General features: G+C 38.7%; 1 protein-coding gene across 6 annotated transcripts in view; it reads right to left on the bottom strand.

Moving 5' to 3' along the window:
• NFASC (neurofascin) overlaps positions 1 to 22,098 on the bottom strand; it is a 243,640-nt gene that overhangs the window by 127,680 nt on the left and 93,862 nt on the right. For all 6 annotated transcript variants that reach the window (XM_078156385.1, XM_078156381.1, XM_078156382.1 and 3 more), the window contains exons 2-3: positions 15,749 to 15,826; positions 2,085 to 2,193 (exon numbers count right to left, since the gene is read on the bottom strand). In XM_078156385.1, coding sequence (XP_078012511.1) covers positions 2,085 to 2,193; positions 15,749 to 15,826 — 187 coding nt within the window. The remainder of the gene's footprint in view (positions 1 to 2,084; positions 2,194 to 15,748; positions 15,827 to 22,098) is intronic.

Raw genomic sequence — 22,098 nt, forward strand, 5'->3', positions numbered from 1 at the left:
CAATGGGGTGGATTTCCTAATCCGGTTGATGAAGCCTGGCAAAATTTGGCAATAAGCCATGACCACACCCAGAAGGATCAAGGCTAGACTAGAAGCAGGGGCTTTTGAGTGACCATTCCTGAGAAGTACCTACATTCTGCTTAAAATTCAAAAATAATTTAAAGGTTTACCAAGCATGCTATATGCTTTATCGCCCTACTTTCCAGCTGAGTCCTATTCACGGGAGAACCAAAAGCATTTGGGGAGAAACCTGCGGTGAGGAAGAAAAACTGTACTGAGAGACGTCAAACTCAAGGCATTAGGAGATCCATTCTGGCTTCTGAGCTCCTACCAGGTCTACCCCAGTTCTGAAGCTCAAACAATAAGCTTGTGATAAATTACCAATTATTTTACCATTAAAATTTCATACCTCACTTCTTTCATTTCCTTTCCTACTACCACAGGGGACTGAGGCTAAAACTAGCATTGCTTTGGGGCAAAAGGAAGTCTGAATCTCAGATGGGGCACTACAGATCTCAGAAACATTGACTTGCGCTAGTTAGAGCTCCCCCTGTGGCCACTCCCTGTGCCCTTGGACAGCTGTTCATCTGCCAAGGGCCAATTGTTCTCCACCTCTTTAACCCTCCCTTCAGGGTCCGTCACATAGCCCCTGGAGGTCCTCCCTCTGATGATCCCCCATATGCCTGAGCTGCCATTCACAATGTTCACAAAAGACTAGGAGGAGACATAAGCTTGGGGGTGGGGGAAGAGGGTCAGAGGCTAGACTGTTTGCTGATTCTTCAGTAAAGCTGGTCACCCTGGACAATAACTTAATACTCATGTTTAACGACTGCATCTGCTTGGTAAGGGAAAGCCAACATCGACCCAGCTCCATGCTTTTCAAAGAAGGATCCACTCTGCAGCAGGGCTTTTACACACAATGCTGCAAAACAATCTTCCATGGACAAGGGCAGCGGGGGACCAGGTTTAACTTTTTTTTTTAGCTCTTTGAATGATTTTTTCCACCCCTCCTACACAGAGCAAATAGAAATCTGAGAGAAGGTACTTCAACTGCTAAAGGAAACCTTTAGGTTAAGTTTAAGGAAACACTTCCTGAAGATGAGGGGTTTGAGGGATCCTGAGGGTAACTAGGAGTGTTTGTTGATTTACAGTTTTTAAATACCTCCACAATCCTTCTCAGTAAAACACTGTCAGTAAGTTCTTTCTAATGTCTAACCTTAAAAAACCCATGCTGCAATTTTTAATACAATTTTTTCATTTTGAGGTTCTCTAAAGAAAAAAGAAAAGAATAACTAACCCCACCTCCACCCATTCCCCATGATTCTTTAGAGACTTACACATTTACAAATGTGTACCAGCGTTTTTTTCTCCAGGAAAAAAAATGAATGAATTCCAAGGACAATAACTTTTAGAGGGAAGTTTTATTCATATATCTCTGGGAACCAAGGAGTTCTAAGACAAAACTCTGACAGCTCCTATGAGCCAAGGTAACAGACACTTATGTGTATGTATGTGTGTGTATATAAATACACACACACACACACACACACACACACCCATAACCAAACCTTTTCATGGTACTGATTTAGACTGTGGTTTATCTCTGGGTCTTCTCTGACATATTGTTTTTGATTTCCTGAGAGTTGAGAGTTCCTGAGTGAACTGTTTAGGATTGCAAATTTTCAGATTTGGAAAGGACTTCAATGTTCATCCAAACCAAACCATTCCTGACACTTGACTCACTCTGACAACATTCTGGACAAGTGACCCTGCAGACCATACATAACAACCTTCAACGACCAGGTACTTGATCAGCTCTGAGGTAGCCCTTATTTCTTATTCCTTACATTGAGCCTAACTCTGCCTCTTTTCAACTTTTACTCTTTTCTCTTAGTTCTATCTTTTAGGGTCATGCAAAACAAGCCAATTCAAATTCTACACGATAGTCTGACAAATATTTGAAAAATATTACTGGTCATAAAGACACCCTAAGACTTGCAAATGTTTCCCCAGCCGAATGACTCTATCTTCCCCCAGGGCTTTGTTTCCTTAAACATGACTCCCACAACCCTGGATGCACCTACCTTCTCTTTTTCATTCACCCTCCTTTTCGAAACGGTATTGGAGGCACTGTCCTGGCCAGCAGAGGGATGGAAAACTCCACTTTCCCAAACTGCACATAAGTCAAGTGACCTGTCTCAAAACACAAAGGAAATACATAGGGTTACTCCAGGAGAAAGTTCTGTGTTTTAGGGCTGGAACATTTCCCTAGGGGTTTATATACATAGGGGACAATTTACCAATAATGATTTGTTAATTTTCACAATATCACCAGGAAAGCTATTCAATTCAACAAACATTTATTGTCTATTAGAAGAGTTGAGTTTTCAACTATCCATACAGTAAAAAGATGGATGACCTGTGGGGGATTTACAAATGGACTTGGATGAGAGTCACAAGGGATGAGAGTGGACGGATTATAATCGGCAGTGTTGGAGAAAGCACTCACATCAATGAGATCTTAGACTCATCAAATTAACATGCATTCTTGTGGCTACCATTGTTCTACCCCCTTTTATAGGTAAGAAAAAAGAGGCCCAGGGAGATTTCCTGGGAAGTAAAGAAAGCACCAGACATGAACATAGGAAACAGGGGTTCTTGTCTTGGCTTTGCTTCAAGCTGGTTCACTTACCTTTCTGTGCCTCAAGCTCCCCATCTGTCAAATGGGAAGAATAATTTCTGCCCTCTAGGGCAGGGATTCTTAACTTGAGACCCATGAACTTGTTTTTAAAAACACTTTGATTACTGTATTTCAGTATAATTGTTTTCCTTTGTAATCCATAAGATTATATTTTATATTATGCATCTAAAAACATTATTCCAAAGGGAAGTCTCCAGGCTTTGCCAGACTGCCCAAGGGGTCCATGACACAAAAAAGTCGAGTCCACAAGCATTTATTAATAGATGTTTACTACACGCCAGGTGCTACGTTAAACACTGGGAATATAAATATAAGCAGAAAGAAATTCTCTGCCCTAAAGGAGCTTCCATTCTAAAGGGAGAAAACAACATATCAAAGAAGGCTTGAAAAGGGAAAGGGAATAAGGTACTTACAGGCAGGGTAAAGAGTAGAGACCAGAGAGGAATCAAGGTAAAGAAGGAAAAAAAAAAGGTTAAGAACCTTTGCTCTAGGGGGCTTATATGAGAAACAAATGAGATAAAATATGCAAAAACACTTTGGAAAAAAGTATAAAGCCCCATAAAATAGATAAGGTATTATTATCATAATTATTCCAGGAACGCGTGTGAAGAATATAAGCCAGCATTATTATCATTATTATTTGGGATACCTGATGTTCTGAGGGACATATAAGGAGCAGGAGGAAATCCAATCCCTGGAAGTTTATAAGAAAAACTACTCTGGCTTACAGACCAAATGAGACCATTGTCAGGCTTCCTGGTATAGTGGGGGGCACCACATTCTGATTATGGAAGGACCTGAAAAGATACCCAGGAAGGAAATGCCTATGGGATTCATCTGACTGAGATCAGTGGAAAGATGAGGCTTCCTTCTGGGAACAAGAGACAGGGGGGGAAAAGAAGCAGCAGACTGGAGGATAATGGTATCTGATGATATTCCCTGGTCAGAAGGGTCTTAGTGTCAACTAATCTTTTTTTATTTCTCGAATGCCTATCTTTGGATTTCTCCACAACAAAATTTTAATCTCAAGCAAGTTTTCCCATGTTGTCTAGTAAATTCCCAGGTCTCTCTCCTCCCAGTAAGTTTGTCTGCCTGTGAACAGGATATGGAGATGCGTGTTAATTTTTTAAAACCTTATTTTTTTATTGACATCTACCTATCTATTCATTTCTTGCCCATGCTAGAAATGCAGGGGCCCCTCACAGGCCCAATCTCATTACTGATCAGCATGTGGCCATTGACTTGCTCTGTTTCTAACCCGGCCAGTTCTCCCCTCCTTAGGCAGCCTGGTGATTCTCTGGGAGCTCATCTGATGACTTTTGCACGATCCTCCCTCACTTAAATCCAATTCACTTGTGAGTCATGGCATCACCTTCCTGATGTCATGGTCCTCTTCAAGAACGAAGGACAAACAACAACAGCCATATTAGTGTCACACTTAATGAGGACACTCTATCAGCAGCAACCTCAGCTTCATTGGTAGCTGGAATTACCTACTGGCATGTGTCACCACATCTCTTGATAACTTTACTTTTACTTCCCTTTTATTTCTTAATATAGCCTTCCTCTTCCGCCATCCAGTGAGCCATCCCTTGTGTCAAAGATTTAAAAAGAGAAAAAAGTGGGAGATGAAGGGCAGGGGGAAGGGAAAGATTAAAAAAAAGAGACAGAGAGAGAAAAGCACAACCAATCAATGGTGTTTCAAAGTATTTATTTAATATTCTACACCCATAGTCTGCCACCTCTGCAAAGAGGGGAAGGAAGTGCATTTTCTCAACTCTTTTATGCCAGCAAAATAAGTCATTATTTAGAAAAAAAGCAAGTCGGGGGATGAATAGGGTCTGGTGCCACTCAGTTACATTTTAAATAAATTCTTTCCATTTAAATTGTTGTCATCATATATTTTGCCTTCCTGGTTCTGCTACTTTATTTTACCTCGTTCATATAAATCTTCCCATACTCCTCTGTATCTTTCATTTTTCAATTATTTCTTATGCCACAGAAATATATTTCCCCCCCTCTAAAAGTGGGTTTTCCTATTTCACTTAGGCTGGAAATACAGCAGCCAGTCATAGGCTCAGTTCCAATACCGATTGACATGGAAGCTTTAACCTGCTCTGTTTTTCCAACCTGGAATGATTCACCTCTCCTTAGGCAGTCTGGTGGCTTACTGCTCCTAGGGATTCACCATATTGGTTCTAGACTTACTGTCTAGAATTAGACAGTGTCTAATTAGTGTCTACAGATTAATGTCTACAAGCATAATTCAGAACTCCCCAAATCAAGCAATCTACTTGCCTCCACCTCCTCAGCAGCAGAGACAACAGGACTGTGCTATCATGAGTGGTCCATAGTAATATTCTATTATATTCATGTACCACAATTTGTTCAGCCATTGTCCAGCAATGGATATCTACCACTTAAAAATGCTGCTACGAACATTTCTTTATATATAAATGTATACAGGACTCACATATATGTGTATATATATGTATATGCCATTTCTTTCTGTGAAGATGCATTTTAACATTATTCAAAGCAAAATCCAACTAGCGAGATAAATTTCCTGCTACTACAAAAAGCCATATAGAAATAATTTTTTAAAAATATCTGCTTTGGACTATCTGTATCATTAGAATTATAAACAGAATATGAATTATAGTTCCAAACATTAAAAATATACTAGATGGGGTTTTGTCATCAAGCTGAGGTAGTAGGGAAATCCAGGAAAACACGAATCTCAGGGAACAAATTAATGAATAATACATGTACATGTATATGTATATTTACATGCATATGTACATGTAAGAGTTCAAATTCAACCTTAGACACCAGCTGTGTGACCAAGTCACTTAATCTCTGCTGCCTTAATACACTGAAGAAGGAAATGGCAAATCACTCCAGCATCTTTGCCAAGAAAATCCCATGGACAATATGATCATGGATTCACGAAGAGACAGACACCACTCAGCAAGTGGAGAGGTCCACTTGAGGACCTTAGTGTGGCAGAGAGAGGAGGTGAAAGCTTTTCAAGCAGAGAAAATGGCATGAGAAAAGGCACAGAAGTGGGGAGAGTGCAAGACATGTTTGGGGAATAGTGACTGGAACAATCTGACTCAAATGGAAGATTCATGTAGTTGGAGGAGCAGAAAGAGAAACTGAGTCACAACATATTCTAGAAGGCCTTGAATAAGAAGGAGCTGGACTTTTATCCATTAGGAAATGGTGAAAGCATTGCAAGTTTGTAAGCAAATGTGTGACATGACCAAAGTGATACTTTAGGAAAAATGAATCTGGTGTCAATGTGTGAACTGGATGTAGCAAAGAGTTAAGATCTGGAAGGGAGCACTATCGATTATTCAAGAATCAATAGTAGTGTTTGGTGACTAGCTGGTTGTGGAGAGCTGGGACAAGATTTGAAGTGTAGGTCATAGAGCGTGAAGGTCATAGGGACAAAATGAGCCTGAGGGGATCACAGGATTCAGAGTCAGAGGAACTTTAGAGATCCCTCAGATCCCTTTAACAAAACCCAGACGGTGGAATGATTTGCCCAAGGCAGTATAAGGGACACATTACCAGCTTTAACTTCCTTGTCTGCCTATTCAGATCCTACCTCTAGTGGATACATGACGCCCTCTGCAAAGAAGCTTTTTCTTCTCAATCCTCTCTTGAATAGTTATGGTTTGTGCAATTTTGTACTGAATTATACCTTCCCCTATATCTCTTGCTGCTGTTTCCTTGTTAGCCTTGTCTTTTTCTCTAGATTGGAAACTCTTGGAGGCTGGGACTCCACCTTGTGCTTCTGTATCCACTACCTAGCACAGTGCCAAGGACTGCATAGTAGGTATTCATTAGGTCCTGACAGTTTCCCTCCTGCCTGATCTGTCAAACCAGAAAGGATTCAGGGTAATTTTGGCGCTACTATTAATCCCTTGCATTTTTAATACACTCAGTTTTAAAGGCATGTTGGTATAGTAAATGCCACATCGTGCAATGACAAATTTTGATAGACTTAGCTCTTCTCAGCAATGCAAGGATCTAAGATATCTCCAAGGGACTCATGATGGAAAATGATATGCACATCCAGAGAAAGAACTAAGGAGTCTGAATGCAGATCGAAGCATACTATTTGCTCTTTTTTTATTTCTGTTTGTGTTGTTTCTTCTTTCTTGTGGTTCCTCCTATTGGTTCTAATTCTTCTTTACAACATGATTAATGTGAAAATATGTTTAATAGGAATGTATATGTAGAGCCTATGTCACATTGCATGCTGTCTTGGGGAGAGGGGAGGAGAATGAGGAAGAGCAAATTTAGAACTCAAAAGCTTATGGAAGTGAATGTTGAAAACTAAAAATAAATTAATTTTAAAAAATATAATAAAAGCATGTTTGTGTCTGTTGCACCACTTCATCCTTTTCACAACCCTGTGAGACTGAGGGGCAAATATAAATTTCCCCATGATACATTTGTGGAAATTTAGGCCTGGAAAATTTCAGATGACTTGCCCAAGTCAGACAGAAAACCAGGGGTGAAGATAAAACTTCCTCACCTCAGATGCCTCCTTGCCTCTCCCATTACTTCTCTCCCTCTCCCTTGCAGTGACATTGATGGTCACACTTTTTTGCCTAAGATGGCTTTGGGGAGGAAGGGCACAGAGACAGAAGGAGCCTGTATCTGTCAAGGTCAGGTAGCTGTTTTCTAAACCAGACAGAGCTTGGGGAGCCCATCCAGAAGGCACAGCTACTTTCCAAAGGCTGAACTTGGCATGCACATCACTTGCTGATGCTGCCCATGTCAGCTGCTCCTAGGGGTGGTAACTACAGGCAATTCTGGGATCAGGGTAGGGGGACAAGGAGACAGAAATGGACAGTTTCACCCACTAAACTGCCCTCAGTCCAAAGATTCCCTCCTTGGCTCATGCCAAAGGGCTAAAAGAAGCAACTTGAAACTAATCTATGAGCAGAGAAAATCATCTTAATTAAAATGAGAAGTATGAGCTGGGGGAAATGTTAACTGTCTTCATCAGCTGTTTATCTGGCAGATTGAATGAGCAACGGATGTGACTTCAGTCCTGTCCAGAGGGGTGAGAAGGAAAACAAAACATTCCAGAGTCCTGTGGTTGACATTCTGAACCATCCCAGCTGAAATTGGTTTTGATTATGTCTTTCCATTTCATTCTTTGTAGTCCCAATTATTCTCTCTCTCTCCCTTTTTTTTTTTTTGGTTAGGCAATAGGGTTAAGTGACTTGCCCACGGTCACACTGCTAGTAAGTATTATGTGTCTGAGGCCGCATTTGAACTCATGTCCTCCTGAATCCAGGGCTGGTGCTCTATCCATTGCACCATCTAGCTGCCCCCCAATTATTCTCCTCTTACTGTATCAGAGTAGGAGCTCTCTGTGGGCAAGGACTGTATCTTCCCCATCAGATTGGAAGATCTCAGATGTCAGGAATACTGTGTGTTGCCCCTGTTTAGCTTGAGAGCTCCTTCAAAATGAGGACTGTGTTTCCTTCATCAGAATAAAAGCTCCCTGAAGGCAAGGACTATGTTCATCTAATATGACTATAACCCCTTTCCTCCATGGCTTCTGTGTCACAGCTAGATTCTCCCAGTTCTCCTCCTATCTATATTACCATTCTTTCACAACCATCTTTCTTGGAACATCATCTATCTTAGCTCGGGATACCCTTAGCTTGGGCATCCCACCAGGACTTTATCCTAGAGTCTCTTCTATTCTCTCTCTATTCCCTCCCCTTTGGTGATCTAATCTGCTCCCAGGGGTTCAAATATCACATCCTCAAAAATGACTCCCAAATTGATTTATCTAGTCTCAGTCTCTCTCTTAGACTGCTGTCACACTCCAAGAGCTTGCTGGTCATCTCAAACTCAACAAGTCCAAAACAGAATAGGCTGCCTCTCCCTCTACTCCAGACTTCCCTATTTTTGTTGAAAGATCCCTTCCCAGTCCCCCAAGTTTGGAACCTTATCATCCCTGGCTCTTCCCTTTCTCTCTTCTATATAATCTCCCTTACATACAATCATTTTTCAACTTTATGATCCAGTGACACTAGTCTCCTTGTTGTTCCACCTAAATATATATGCATACATATAGATAACACATATGCATTTATTATACATGCATGCGTGTATATATACCACTATAGTAAAATAATATAGTATATGTGTATATATACACATATTAATGTGTGTGTGTGTGTGTGTGTGTGTGTGTGTGTGTGTGTGTGTGTGTGCAATGAGTCTGAAAAGATAGAATGGGGCCAGATAACAGAATGGAGCATATAGGAACTGATGTGGTTACCAAGAAAGAAAGAATACTCTGGACTCTGTAATCCCATCACTGCCCCTCTTTTCTGGGTCTCCTTCAATTTCCTTCTGCTCTCTCCTGGGTAGTTTTAAAATTTTCATTGATGCTCTTTTATTTCTTTTCTTCTGGCATCACTGCAACTACCTTAGCTACATCCCTCATGACTGCCCCAAATCAAATAAATGTTTTCCCCTGTAACAAATGAGTGTAAGAGTGTAGGAGAGTCATTGAGCCTATCGATCAATTATCCCACTTCCCTTAAAGTAAGTGATTAAAAAGTCTGTCGACCCCCCCCTTTAAAGTAAGTGATAAAATTCTATGGTCTGTTACTTTAACCAGGTGAGAAGATACCTCCACCAATCAAAGACTTTAGACTAAGTATAAGAAGTCCTTGATCAAGTTAGATGTTTTTAAGAGCCACTGAATGTTGAGGGAGGCAGTGGTCAGAAGCAGAACAGGCTTTTGAGAAGTGACAGGGTAAAAGGAGAGAGATAGAAGGATAAATAGAGGGGGAAATAGGATAGAGGGAAATACATAGTTAGTAATCATAACTGTGAATGTGAATGGGATGAACTGACCCATAAAACAGAAGCAGATAGCAGAGTGGATTAAAAACCAGAATCCAACAATATGTTGTTTGCAAGAAATATACTTGAAACAGAGAGAGGCACAGAGAATAAAAAACAAGGGCTGGAGCAGAATCAGTTATGCTTCAGGTGATATAAAAAAAAAAGCAGGGGCAGCAATCATAATCTCAGACAAAGCAAAAGCAAAAATAGATCTAATTAAAAGAATAAGCAGGGAAACTACATTTTGCTAAAAGTTTCCATAGACAATGAAGTAATATCGATACTAAACATATATGTACCAAATGGTACAACATACAAATTCTTATAGAAAAAATTAAATGAGTTACAGGAGGAAATACATAGTAAAACTATATCAGTGGGGGACCTCAACTTTGCCCTCTCAGCACTAGCTAACAACAACAACAATAACAACAAAAAAACCCCCAAGCAAACGAGAAAGAAGTTAAGGAGGTGAATAGAATTTTAGAAAACTTAGATATAATAGACCTCTGGAGAAAACTGAATGAGAATAGAAAGGAATATACCTTTTTCTCAGTGGTACATGGCACCTACACAAAAATTGACCATATATTAGGGCACAAAAACCTCACAATCAAAATCAGAAAAGCAGAAATATTAAATGTATCCTTCTCAGATTAAAATGCAACAAAATTATAATCCATAAAGGGCCATGGAAACATAGATTGAAAATTAATTGGAATCTAAATAATCTAATCTGAAAGGAGTGGGTCAAAGAAAAAATTGTAGAAACAATCATTCATTAAAGAGAATGACAAAGAGACAAAATACTAAAATTTATGGGATGCAGCCAAAGCAGTACTTAGGGGAAATTTTATATATCTAAACATTTACATCAGTAAAACAGAGAAAGAACAGATCAATAAATTGGGCATGCAACTAAAAAAACCTAGAAAAAGAACAAATTAAAAATCACCAATTAAACACCAAATCGGAAATCTTGAAAATCAAAGGAACAGATTAATAAAATCGAAAGTAAGAAAACCATTGAACTAATGAATAAAACTAGGAGCTGGTTTTATTGGGGGGGGGAAGCCCAATAAAACAGATAAACCATTGGTTAAAAAAAACAAGGAAAACCAAATTACCAGTTATCTAAATTGAAAAGGGTTAATTCACCACCAATGAAGAGGAAATTAAAACAATTATTAGAAGTTATTTTCCCCAAATATATGCCAATAAATCTGACATTCTAAGTGAAATGGATAATATTTACAAAAATATAAATTGCCCAGGTTAACAGAAGAGGAAATAGAATGTAACCCAATCTTAGAAAAAGAAATTGAACAAGCTATCAATGAGCTCCCTAAGAAAAAAATCTCCAGGACCAGATGGATTCACAAGTGAAGTCTACCAAATATTTAACAAACAACTCATTCTAATACCATATAAACTATTTGAAAAAACAGATGAAGGAGTCCTTTTACAACACATAGGGTGCTGATACCTAAACCAGGAAAAGCAAAAACAGAGAAAGAAAACTATAGACTAATTTTGCTAATGAATATTGATGTAAAACTTTTCAATTGAAAATACCAGCAAGGAGATTACAGCAATATGTTACAAAGATGATACTCTCTGATCAGGTGGGATTTATACCAGGAATGCAGGGCTGGTTTAATATTAGGAAACCTATCAGCATAATTGACCATATCAGTAACAAAAACAACAAAAATCATATGATCATCTCAATAGATGCAGAAAGAGCTTTTGATAAAATACAATACTCATTCCTATTAAAAATACCAGAAAGCACAGGAATAAATGGAGCTCTCCTTAAGATGATAAGTAGTATCTCTCTAAAACCACCAGCAAGCATTATCTATAATGGGGATAAGCTAGAAGCCTTCCCAATAAGATCAGGGGTGAAAAAAAGTTGCCCATTATCACCACTATTATTCAACATTGTACTCGAAATGCTGGCTATAGGGGGCAGCTAGGTGGCAGCTAGGTGGCGCAGTGGATAGAGCACTGGCCCTGAAGTCAGGAGGACCTGAGTTCAAATCTGACCACAGACCAAACACTTGACACTAGCTGTGTGACTCTGGGCAAGTCACTTAACCCCAACTGCTTTAAAAAAAAAAGAAAGGAAGGAAGGAAGAAAGAAAGACAGACGGACAGAAAGAAATGCTGGCTATAGCAATTAGAGAAGAAAATGAAATTAAAGGAATCAGAATAGGCAATGAGGAAACAAAACTATTACTCTTTGCAGATGACATGATGGTATACTTAAAGAATCCTAGAGAATCAACTAAAAAAATTAGCTGAAATAATTAACAACTTCAGAAAAGTTGCAGGATATAAAATAAACCCACATAAATCATTAGCATTTCTATATTACCAACAAAGTCTAGTAGGAAGAGATAGAAAGAGAAATTCCATTTAAAATAATAGTAGACAATATAAAATATTTGAGGGTCTACCTGCCAAGACAAACCCGGGAACTATATGGACACAATTACAAAACACTTTTCACACAAATAAAGTCAACTCTACACAATTAGAGAAATATTAATTGTTTATGGGTAGGCTGAGCCAATATAATAAAAATGGCAATTCTACCTAAATTAATTTACTTATTCAGTGCCATACCAATCCAGCAAGCAAAAATTATTTTACAGGGCTAGAAAAAATTATAACAAAATTCATCTGGAAAAACAAAATGTCAAGAATATCAAGGGAATCAATGAAAAAATAATGTGAAGGAAGGTGGCCTAGCTGCACCAGATCTCACAGTACATTACAAAGTGGTAATAATCAAAACAAGCTGGTACTAGCTAAGAAATAGACTGGTGGGTCAGTGGAATAGATGTAGTACACAATACACATGAGTAAACGACCATAGTAATCTATTGCTTGCTAAACACAAAGATCCAAGCTTTGGGGACAAGAACTCATTATTTGACAAAAATTTCTGAGAAAACTGGAAAGGAGTTTGGTAGAAACTAGGTATAGAACAACATATCATACTGTATACAAAGATAAAGCCAAAATGGGTACATAATTTAGACATAAAAGGTAATATCATAAGCAAATTAGGGGACCATGGAAAATTTCACTTGTAAGATAAGGGAAGAATTTATGACCAAACAAAATGAATAATTTTAATTACATTAAATTAAAAAGTTTTTGCACAAACAAAACAATACTGCCAAGATTAGAAGGGAAGTAGGAAACTGGGAAAATATTTTACAGCAAGTTTCTCTAATAAAAACCTCATTTCTCAAATGTATAGAGAACTGGGGACAAATTTATAAGAACACATGTCATTCCCCAATTGATAAGTCAAAGGATATGAACAGGCAGTTTTCAGAAAAAATCAAAGCTATCTATAGTTATATGAAACTGCTCTAAATCACTATTGATTAGAGAAATGCAAATTAAAATGACTCTGAGGTACCAACTCATACCTATCACATTGGCTAATATGACAAAAAGGAAAATGACAAATGTTGGAGGGGATATGGAAAAACTGGAACACTAATGCAATGCTGGTGGAGTTGTGAACTGATCCAAAATCATTCTATACAGAAATTTGGAACTATACTCAAAGGGCGATAAAACTGCATACCCTTTTGACCTAGCAGTACTTCTACTAGTTTTGTATCTCAAAGAGATTTTTTAAAAAGTAAAAGGACCTATAGTACAAAAATATTTCTAGCAGCTCTTTTTGTGGTGGCGAAGAATTCGAAATTGATGGGATGCACATCAATTGGGAAATGGCTGAACAAGTTGTGGTATATAATTGTGATGGAATACGATTGTCCTATAAAAAAGGACAAGCATAATGCTCTCAGAAAAATCTGGAAAGATTTATATGAACTGATGCAGAGTGAAGGAAGCAGAACCAGGAGAACATTGTAAACAGTAACAGTAATATTGTCTGATGATCAACTGTGAATGACTTAGCTATTCTCAGTAATATAATGATCCAAGATAATTCCAAAGCACTCATGATGGAAAATCCTGTCCATCTCCAGAGAAAGAACTGATGGAATCTGAATTCAGATTGAAGCATACTTTTTAACTTTATTTTTCTTGGGGTTTTTTTGGTTATGTTTTGGTCTGTATTTTCTTTGCAACATGGCTAATATGGAAATAGATTTTGCATGATATAAAATTGCTTGTCTTCTCAAGGAGGAGGAGGAAAGGGAAGGAGAGAATTTGGAACTCAATTTAAAAAAAATGAATGTTAAAATTGTTTTTTCATGTGATTGGAAACAAAATAAAATACAAAAATTCCTAAAAGGAGCCACTGGATGAATAACGTTGCATTGAAAACGAGCAGGAAGCTTGTATTGGATTGGTTGAAGAAATGTGGTCAAACCCTGTGGGTAGTCTATAAAACAGCAGATTGGAAAAGTATCACCACTTGAGGTCGGAGAAGGGAAAAACTCTAGCTTAGGTCTTGGTCTCCCTTTCCCCCTTCCTGTCCCTTGATGAAGGATAACTGTGAACTTTAGAAGGTCAGAGGATTTGGATTTTTCATTGTTGTCCTAGTAACATCCTTGGAATGGCTGATGACAGTCTCTGGCAAGGACAGACCAGATGTGATAAGGAAAGGCAGATTCAAGGTTTTACAAAGAGTTCAGTAGAAAAATGAATACTATACACAATGGCAACTCCATAGGAACCCCTACAAATGTAAAAAAAGACTGCCAGAGACCAGGAGCCCCAAGCTACCCATTTGCACCCCCCCCTTCTCTTTAGGCTTGAACCCACTTCTCCCAAGACTCTATATGGATGCTTGGAAGAGTGTGTCACAGACTTTTGGGGGGTTGTGTTGTACCAACTATAACATCATAGTTAATACTTGTTTCTAAAAGCTAATCAAATGTGGCTGGCTAGTTGATATCACTAAATATCAATGAGGAAAGCATACTGGTGAGGGTTTGTGAGATATAGTACTAGCAAAATATCCCCCTCCACCCCAATCTCTCAGCATTACCCATAGACTCTGAGGATAGCCCCTAAACTCTGAGAACCCAACCCCCTAGAACAAACTGGGGAGAATAGTACTAGGGCCTATATGTGCTATACAAAGTAAAACAAAACAAAGCCACTAATTGGCCATAGCTGATGTGTGTCAATCATCTCTCTCCCAAGAGTTGCTTCATCATTTATCTTCTGAAATCAGGATTGGTTAAGGCATAGCTCAGCATTCTTAAGTCTTTCAAAGTTGTGTTCCCTTAAAATTTTGTAGTCATTGTATGAATTATTCTAGTGGTTCTGTTTGCTTCACTCTGCATCAGTTTACACAAGTTTTTCCAGGTTTCTCCAAATCTGTCCTTTTCATCATGTTATATAGCACAATGATATTCCATTACTTTCCTATGACATAATTTGTTCAACCATTCCCCAGTTGATGGGCACACACTTTGTTTCCAGCCCTTTGCTGCAACAAAAAGTGCTACTATAAAAATTTTTTGTACATATAGATCCTTTCCTTTGACCCCTTTGAGATACAAACCTATCAGTGATATTGCTGGACCAGAGGGTTCTATACTTTATCATAAGTTAACTCCCATGTCTGCAATTAATTACACCTTTTGCTAGTTTGAATCTTTTCCCTTCCTCTAATGCTCGTCTCAGTTGTTATCTCTCCGCCCTAAAGCCTTCCCTGTTCCTCCCAATTGTTAGAGATCTCTGTCATTCCTCAAGGTACCTCATATGATACTTCTCTGTTTTTGTTATACCACACCCCCCCATGCCTCAGTAGCATGTAAGCTACTTTAAGGTGGGGGTCATTTCATTTTAGTCTTTGTAGACTCAGCATCGAGCACAATGCCCTGCATGCAAGTGGTGCTTAATAAAACATTGTCTCTCCCATCAGAGTGAAAACTTCCAAAGGGTATGAACCATTTCCTCCTTCATTGGGATACCCAAGTCCCCATCCCAACACTCTGAAAAGTACCATACCAGAGATGTATTAATTGATACAAGGTTAAGCAATTCCAGCTCAACTAGGCCTTAAAACTATACCTGAGGTGCTGAGGCTCTTACATATGAATGTATATATGTCAGCGAAGAAAGGGGAAAAAAAAGGAAGGAAGAGAAAGCATGAGTCTTGGCTCTTGGAGCCCATTAAGCTGAACTGAATTGGTAAAGTCTTACCTCTTTGCGGGTTTTATCTGCTCCTTCCTAGATTCTCTCTCCTGGGCTCCTCCTGCCTTCTGACTGCTACTGCTCACTCTGTGAATCAAGGGGAAGACAGGAAAGAAGTCAGGCATTCTTGAAGAAAAGATGGGCAAGTTTGTTCACTCTTCGACTGGCCCACAGCCTTAACCCTTTGTTCTGCATTGTTGCTTTGGAGACTTTCCTCTCTGCTCCTGGTAGTTCTAGGCAAGGCATAAAGCAAAACAACCCAGAGATTCAGGGCTTCCTTTCAGGTGTATACGTTCCCAAAATGGCTTGAAATAAGTCAGGTGCTGATTTTTTTTCCTTTAATATCAAAAGTCCTTCCTCTAGTGCTTCCTCATGGAATGGGGGTTACCCTGGGTTCCCAAAGGCTATGCCAGCACAGTACAAGCTCTGGCAGGTCCTACCACATTGGAAGAGTTTCAAGAACAGTCTTGGCAACAGACGAAGTCTGCTTTTCGAGGACCAGCCTAGTTAAGCACAGAAATGCTCCTCACCAGTAGGCTGGTCACTTGGGGATGAATTCTTCGAGCACAGCAACCCATGAAACAAAGAAAAATCCAAAAGGGCTTTCAGGTCCATGGCAAACCTTTCTGCTTCCTTAGTAATGGTGGTAGGGTGATAAAGGGGGGCAGATATCAATTGAGGAATGACTGAACAAATTATGGTATCTGAATACTCTGGAAAACTGTTATTCTGTAAGAAATGATGAAAGGGATGGCTTCAGAGAAACCTGAGGAGATTTGTATGAACTAATACTGAATGAAGGAATAGAACCAGTAGAACACTTTATAGACTAATGAGAACATTGTAAAGGCAAACAACTTTGAAAGATGTGTGAACTCTGATCAACCAAACACAATTACAGAGGACCCGTGATGAAGCATGCTTCTCAATGTCTGACAGACAGGTGACTCTGGACAAGGCCAATGCAGTTATTTGTTTTGCTTGACTGTGCATGTTTGTTACAAAAGCTTTGTTTTGTTTTTCTTTTCTTTGGTATTTTTAATTAAAAAGTTAAATTAAAAGTTTAAAAATAAAGGCAAAAAAAGAAACTTGGGTAGAGAGAGTGTTAGGAACTGTAGTTTCTAGACCATCTATAAACTTTACCTTAGTTGTTAATATGCTGAATATGAGATCCTTGAAAAAATAAGCAGCAAGGAGACATATTATAGGAGAAATTGAAATATATCAATCACATTTATATCAATGAAATCAGAAGAAAAATGAAGTTGTGAGTGAAATGAAGGCTGGCTCAGTTTCTCCTAGAAGAGGAAAACAAAGGATATGGCAGAGTTGGTTTTATTATGAAGGAATGAAAAAAACACTTATTAAGTACTGAGGAAATAATTGCAACTATTATTTTCTTTTATAGAGAATAAAGTGGTAGCATTTCTGCAAAGAACTTGGTAAGTTAAATCAACAAACATTATAATACTCAGTAACTTTGATACAAAGTGGGAATAGATGAAAGCAACATATATAATATATTGTCTATATGTGTACTATGCTGGCAATATATGCCTTACATACATATACATGTGTAAGAAAATATGGATCAAGATCAAGTATTTGGAGAACACCATCGCCCTCCTCACAGATGTCTCCTACTTACATGACATGAATACTTTCTTTGAGAAAATAATTAGAATGCACTTGACATAATGAGCACCAAATAAAACTCAATCCATTTATTTTTTGGTGTGATGTTAACAGAGAGGAAATGACTCATTACTGATGTGAAAGGCATTCCTGAATCAATTGTACAGTCACGCCACTGACTTGTGAGAGTAAGGACTAAAATGAGTACAATGCTAGAAAAAGGAATAAAGATGAGACCAAGATATAGAGTGTAATTAAAACAACTAGATCCCGACCTATTTTGAACAAATTAAATGGAATATGCATGAAGAAAAGACACAGGAAAGACTACAATAATTTCAGATGATTTTAACCAATGTAAATCAATGCCATTACAAGGAGATGAAATAGCCTGAAACCCACCTTAGGGAGTAGATAGCCGCCTGACTCACTGGTGAGGGGTAAGATAAGAAAACACTGGCTTGGAGCATAAACTCATTTGTAAACTCTCATGGAGAAGGATGATGGAAGATTATAAGCTAATGTTGCTTCATCAGTGGAATGTAAAAAACAGTTTAAAGAAAACTTGGTGGGAAACTCAACTAACCTAAGTTGGCCTGAGAGCATTTAACAGAAGAAAAATGGAAAAGGCTTACAAAGATTGTGTGATGTAACAAACTTTTTTCACCACCTAGGACATTAAAGTAACAACGCTAGGACTCTAAGGTCAAAGTCTCAGATGTGACTAGAGAGGAGGTAAAAATATATGGAAGAGAACAAAGTGAGAAAAGCGGCTGGATCAGATCAAATGTACATAGAAGAACTCTGTGTCAGAACTAGACACTGTTGCGAAGGTGCTGAGCGATCAGTTCACAAGAGATACAAAGGAGAGAAAGCATAATCCACATACATGGAGGGTATCTTCAATACAAGTACCAGTAGGTAACAGGCAGACCTTCACAAGTGACATTCCACAGGAAACCACATAACTACCAATACACAACTGAAGGAAAGATATAGAGAGTACAGGATAATCACTGGGATTACTGTTCATTGATTATAAAAAAATACTTGAGTCTTGTAGAACATACCACCAAAAATTCCCTCTTCCAATAAGGTGTCTCTGATTCACATATCAAAATTATTCATGATTCTGAAAGATGGAGCAACAGAGATAACCTTTTTGCACAATCCTCTGACCATTAACACTAGGAAACATTAGGAGTCAGGAAGACCTGGGTTCAACTCCATAAAACATGAATGTGTTTCCTTGCCAAATGAGTGTCATGGAGGAGATCCAGGGTGGATTCAGGTCAAAGAAAGATTCTATATGGCTGATGAGATTCTCCAGATATTCCTGTCTAAAGATGCAAGACCACTGATGTTAAAACTGTAGAGCCTAATGGAAGAAATCTATAACCATTTAAAAAAGAGTTTGGCCTAACCATCTACACCAGAAAAAACAAATGGAAAAAGAATGCTTATTGTCCAGAATACAACATGCTGTTAGATAGACAATCTACAGAGCTCATCTACCAGTGTACGTATATAAATAGTGCAGATGTATAATGACCTAGGCCCAGATCTAAGCTGAGAGAGAAGCATGGGTTAGAATATTTCTGAAAAAATTGCAAAGTTCCTTTTAATGACCCAAGCATCTCCCAGAAACAAAAGTGCCATATTTTTAATGCCCATGTTCTACCAATGCAGATGTATGATTGAGTCATGGAACAAGACAGCTTCTGAAAATTAAAAATGGGTCCCACTTGGAAATGAATGGAGAAGTGTGTGGTGGGTGAAAGCAGGCTACAACCTATAACAAGTAAGGAACTATGGATAACATCTAGAGTAAAGGATGCCATCAAGGAGATATATGATAGAAAGAGAAAATGGGCTGGTCAAACGGCAAGAGGGTGATAACCAGGAAACAGCTCATGTTGGCATCCTTGCAATGCTGGGTGGAAGCATGTTGAGTGAATCCCGGTTCTGGGAGAATGAGGACAAGAGTCAAACAGAATGAGGAGTCATGGACGGACTGTGATCTGAGTTGTGATGGGATCACATGTCTGGGCATCAAAAAGTACTTAGTCACTTGTGGCTAGTGTTAAGTGGAACAGGGAAGTGCCTAATGACGCGTACCTCCTGGGCAAAGTGTTCAGAGGGCTACACAGACTCAGTTATTCTCTGGCTAGAATATCCTTCCTACTTTTCTCAGTCATAGGCAGTGGGAGAAACTTTGAGTGCGGAGTCAGAAGATTTGGGTTCAAATCCTAATGCTGATGTTTACCACCTAAGTACTTCCTTGGCCAAAACATCGACCATTTCTGGCCCTTAGTTTCCTCGTATCTAAAATGAAGGTATAGACAGGATGTAAGATGATCCCTAAAGTACTTGCCATCTCTTAATACATGAACTATGTGTCCTTAAATTCCAAATCTTCTATACAATTTTTCCCACATTGACATCCTCTTTTTTTCTGAAATCTTCTAGCACCTATCAACCTCACACATCTTACCACCTAATCACAGACTGCCTTACACCAGAAGGTGCCAAACTTGAGACCTGCAAAACTCTCAAGTGGCAGCAAACAGATTAAAATGTAATTTGGAAAATGGTTAATAAAATAAATAAAAATATAATAACATATAGATAAGGCAAATTAATGGTTTTCTAAGTCAATGTGTGGCAAACAAACCCATTTTTATTTGAGTTTGGCACCATTGCCTTACGCAATAATAACTAGCATTTAGAGCACTTCAAGGTCTACAAAGTGCTTATGTTTACTATCACGTTTGATCCTCAAAACAACCCTGTAAGGTAGCTGCTATTTTATGTGGAAGAACATGGCCAAGGATCACAAAGGATGAAAAGGCATGGATGGGATTATTTGAAGTAAACCGAGGCCAAGTGAGGCTGAGTGACTTACCTAGAGTCATATAACTAATAAATAGTGGAGTCAGGGCTATTTCCTTACATTCTGCTGCTGGGGGATACAGAGAGTATAAGTTGTGGTTCCTTTTAAAGATGAGGAAACTCAGGCACAGAGAAATTAAGTGACTTGCCCAGGGTCACAAGCTAGTGTCTGAAGCAAGATTTGAACTTACATCTTCCTAATGCCAAGTCCAGCACTCTATTCACAACTGTTTCATGTGTTGAGCTCCCTGAAGAAAGGAACCACAACTTCTATCTTTCTGTATCCCCAGCAGCAGGATGTAAGGAAGATAGCCTTGATTCCACCACTTATTGGTTGTATAACTCTAGGCAAGCCACTCAGCCTCACTTGGCCTCAGTTTCTTCATCTATAAAATGCTTCCCGGAGTCTGGAAGACCTGAGTTCAAATCCAGCCTCAGACACTTTCTAGCTGTGTGACCCTGGGCAAATCACTTAACCTCTCTGTGCCTCAATTTCCCTCATCTGTAAAAATGAGCTGGAGAAAGAAATGGCAAACCACTCCAGTATCTTTGCCAAGAAAACCCCAAATGGGGTCACAAAGTGTCAGACAGGACTGACTGAAATGACTGACCAAAAAAAAAATCATAAAATGCATCAAACAATCTCTTCCATACCTTCTCATCTAATGTGATTCTTGGCCATGTACTTTCCACAGGTCTTCCATCACAGATGTCCACCCTTGTGGATGTGCCTACAGTCTCTCAACCTAGGCCTTATGACATTTGTAGCTGCTGTCTGAGCCTTTGGGCTGTCCATCTATTATTATCTCTCACCCTCACCATGTGACCAGTCCATCTCTTTTTCTGAACTTGTATTTCCCTGATACTTTCCCTTATGCCAATTCTTATGCACAGGTCATCTATGGAGTCTTGCATCCACCAGATATCTCTCTGTTTCACTCTAGGTTATCTCCAACTTTGATTTAAAAGGCTTTCAGTGTTCTAAGGTTTCCAACTGTACAGTACCATGGAAAAAACTTTTTTATGTTGACAAGATGAGCCTCTGTGCTAGGCTTTTAAAAAAGCACCTCTCAATTTCCCAAATAAAATCCAGCCTGTTTTCTTCTGTCTCAGATACTGAGTAATTCAGTGCAGTAGCATTAGAACGGCATGTCATAGTCTAAACAAATATTTTCCATCCATTTAGTCTTTCTTATATGCATTATTAGGCTGATCACTTTTGAGTAATCATGGATCTTACTGAGAAGAGCCTACAATGTTCTGGGACTTGATGCATTCAACAGAATATCATCTGCAAACTGGAGATTCTATAATCTACAGAGAATCCCTCTTTTTTTTGGACCTTGTATGGAACATAGTTCATGGTCATGGGCAAACATCTGAGTCAAATAATATCTCAAGTAACAACAGCAACAATAATAATAATAATAATAACTAACATTTATATAACACCTACTTATGTCAGGCACTGTTCCAAGTACTTTACAAATATTATCTCTTTTGATCCTCACAACAACCCTGTGAGGTACAGATGGGGAAACTGAGGCAAACAGAGATTAGGTAATTAAGTCTTCCTGTTTTATGCCTCATCTGACAATAATAAGCACTTTTTATTTACCAAGAAATCTCATAATCTTAATATATGATTGAAAAAGGAAACATAATACCTATCTACATTTTCACAGAATTATTATGACGGGCAAATCAGATGTCTGTGAAAGGAATCGGAAAATTAGAAAGCACTACACCAGTATAATGTCAGTGGTGATGTTATGTCTTCCACAGCAGCTAGTCTGGCCCTTGGCATATAAATACTGAGTGAATCACTGGAC

Source organism: Phascolarctos cinereus, unplaced genomic scaffold, assembly GCF_003287225.1.
Source record: "Phascolarctos cinereus isolate Bilbo 61053 unplaced genomic scaffold, phaCin_HiC Scaffold_5;HRSCAF=322, whole genome shotgun sequence".
In the NCBI taxonomy this organism is placed as follows: domain Eukaryota; kingdom Metazoa; phylum Chordata; class Mammalia; order Diprotodontia; family Phascolarctidae; genus Phascolarctos; species Phascolarctos cinereus.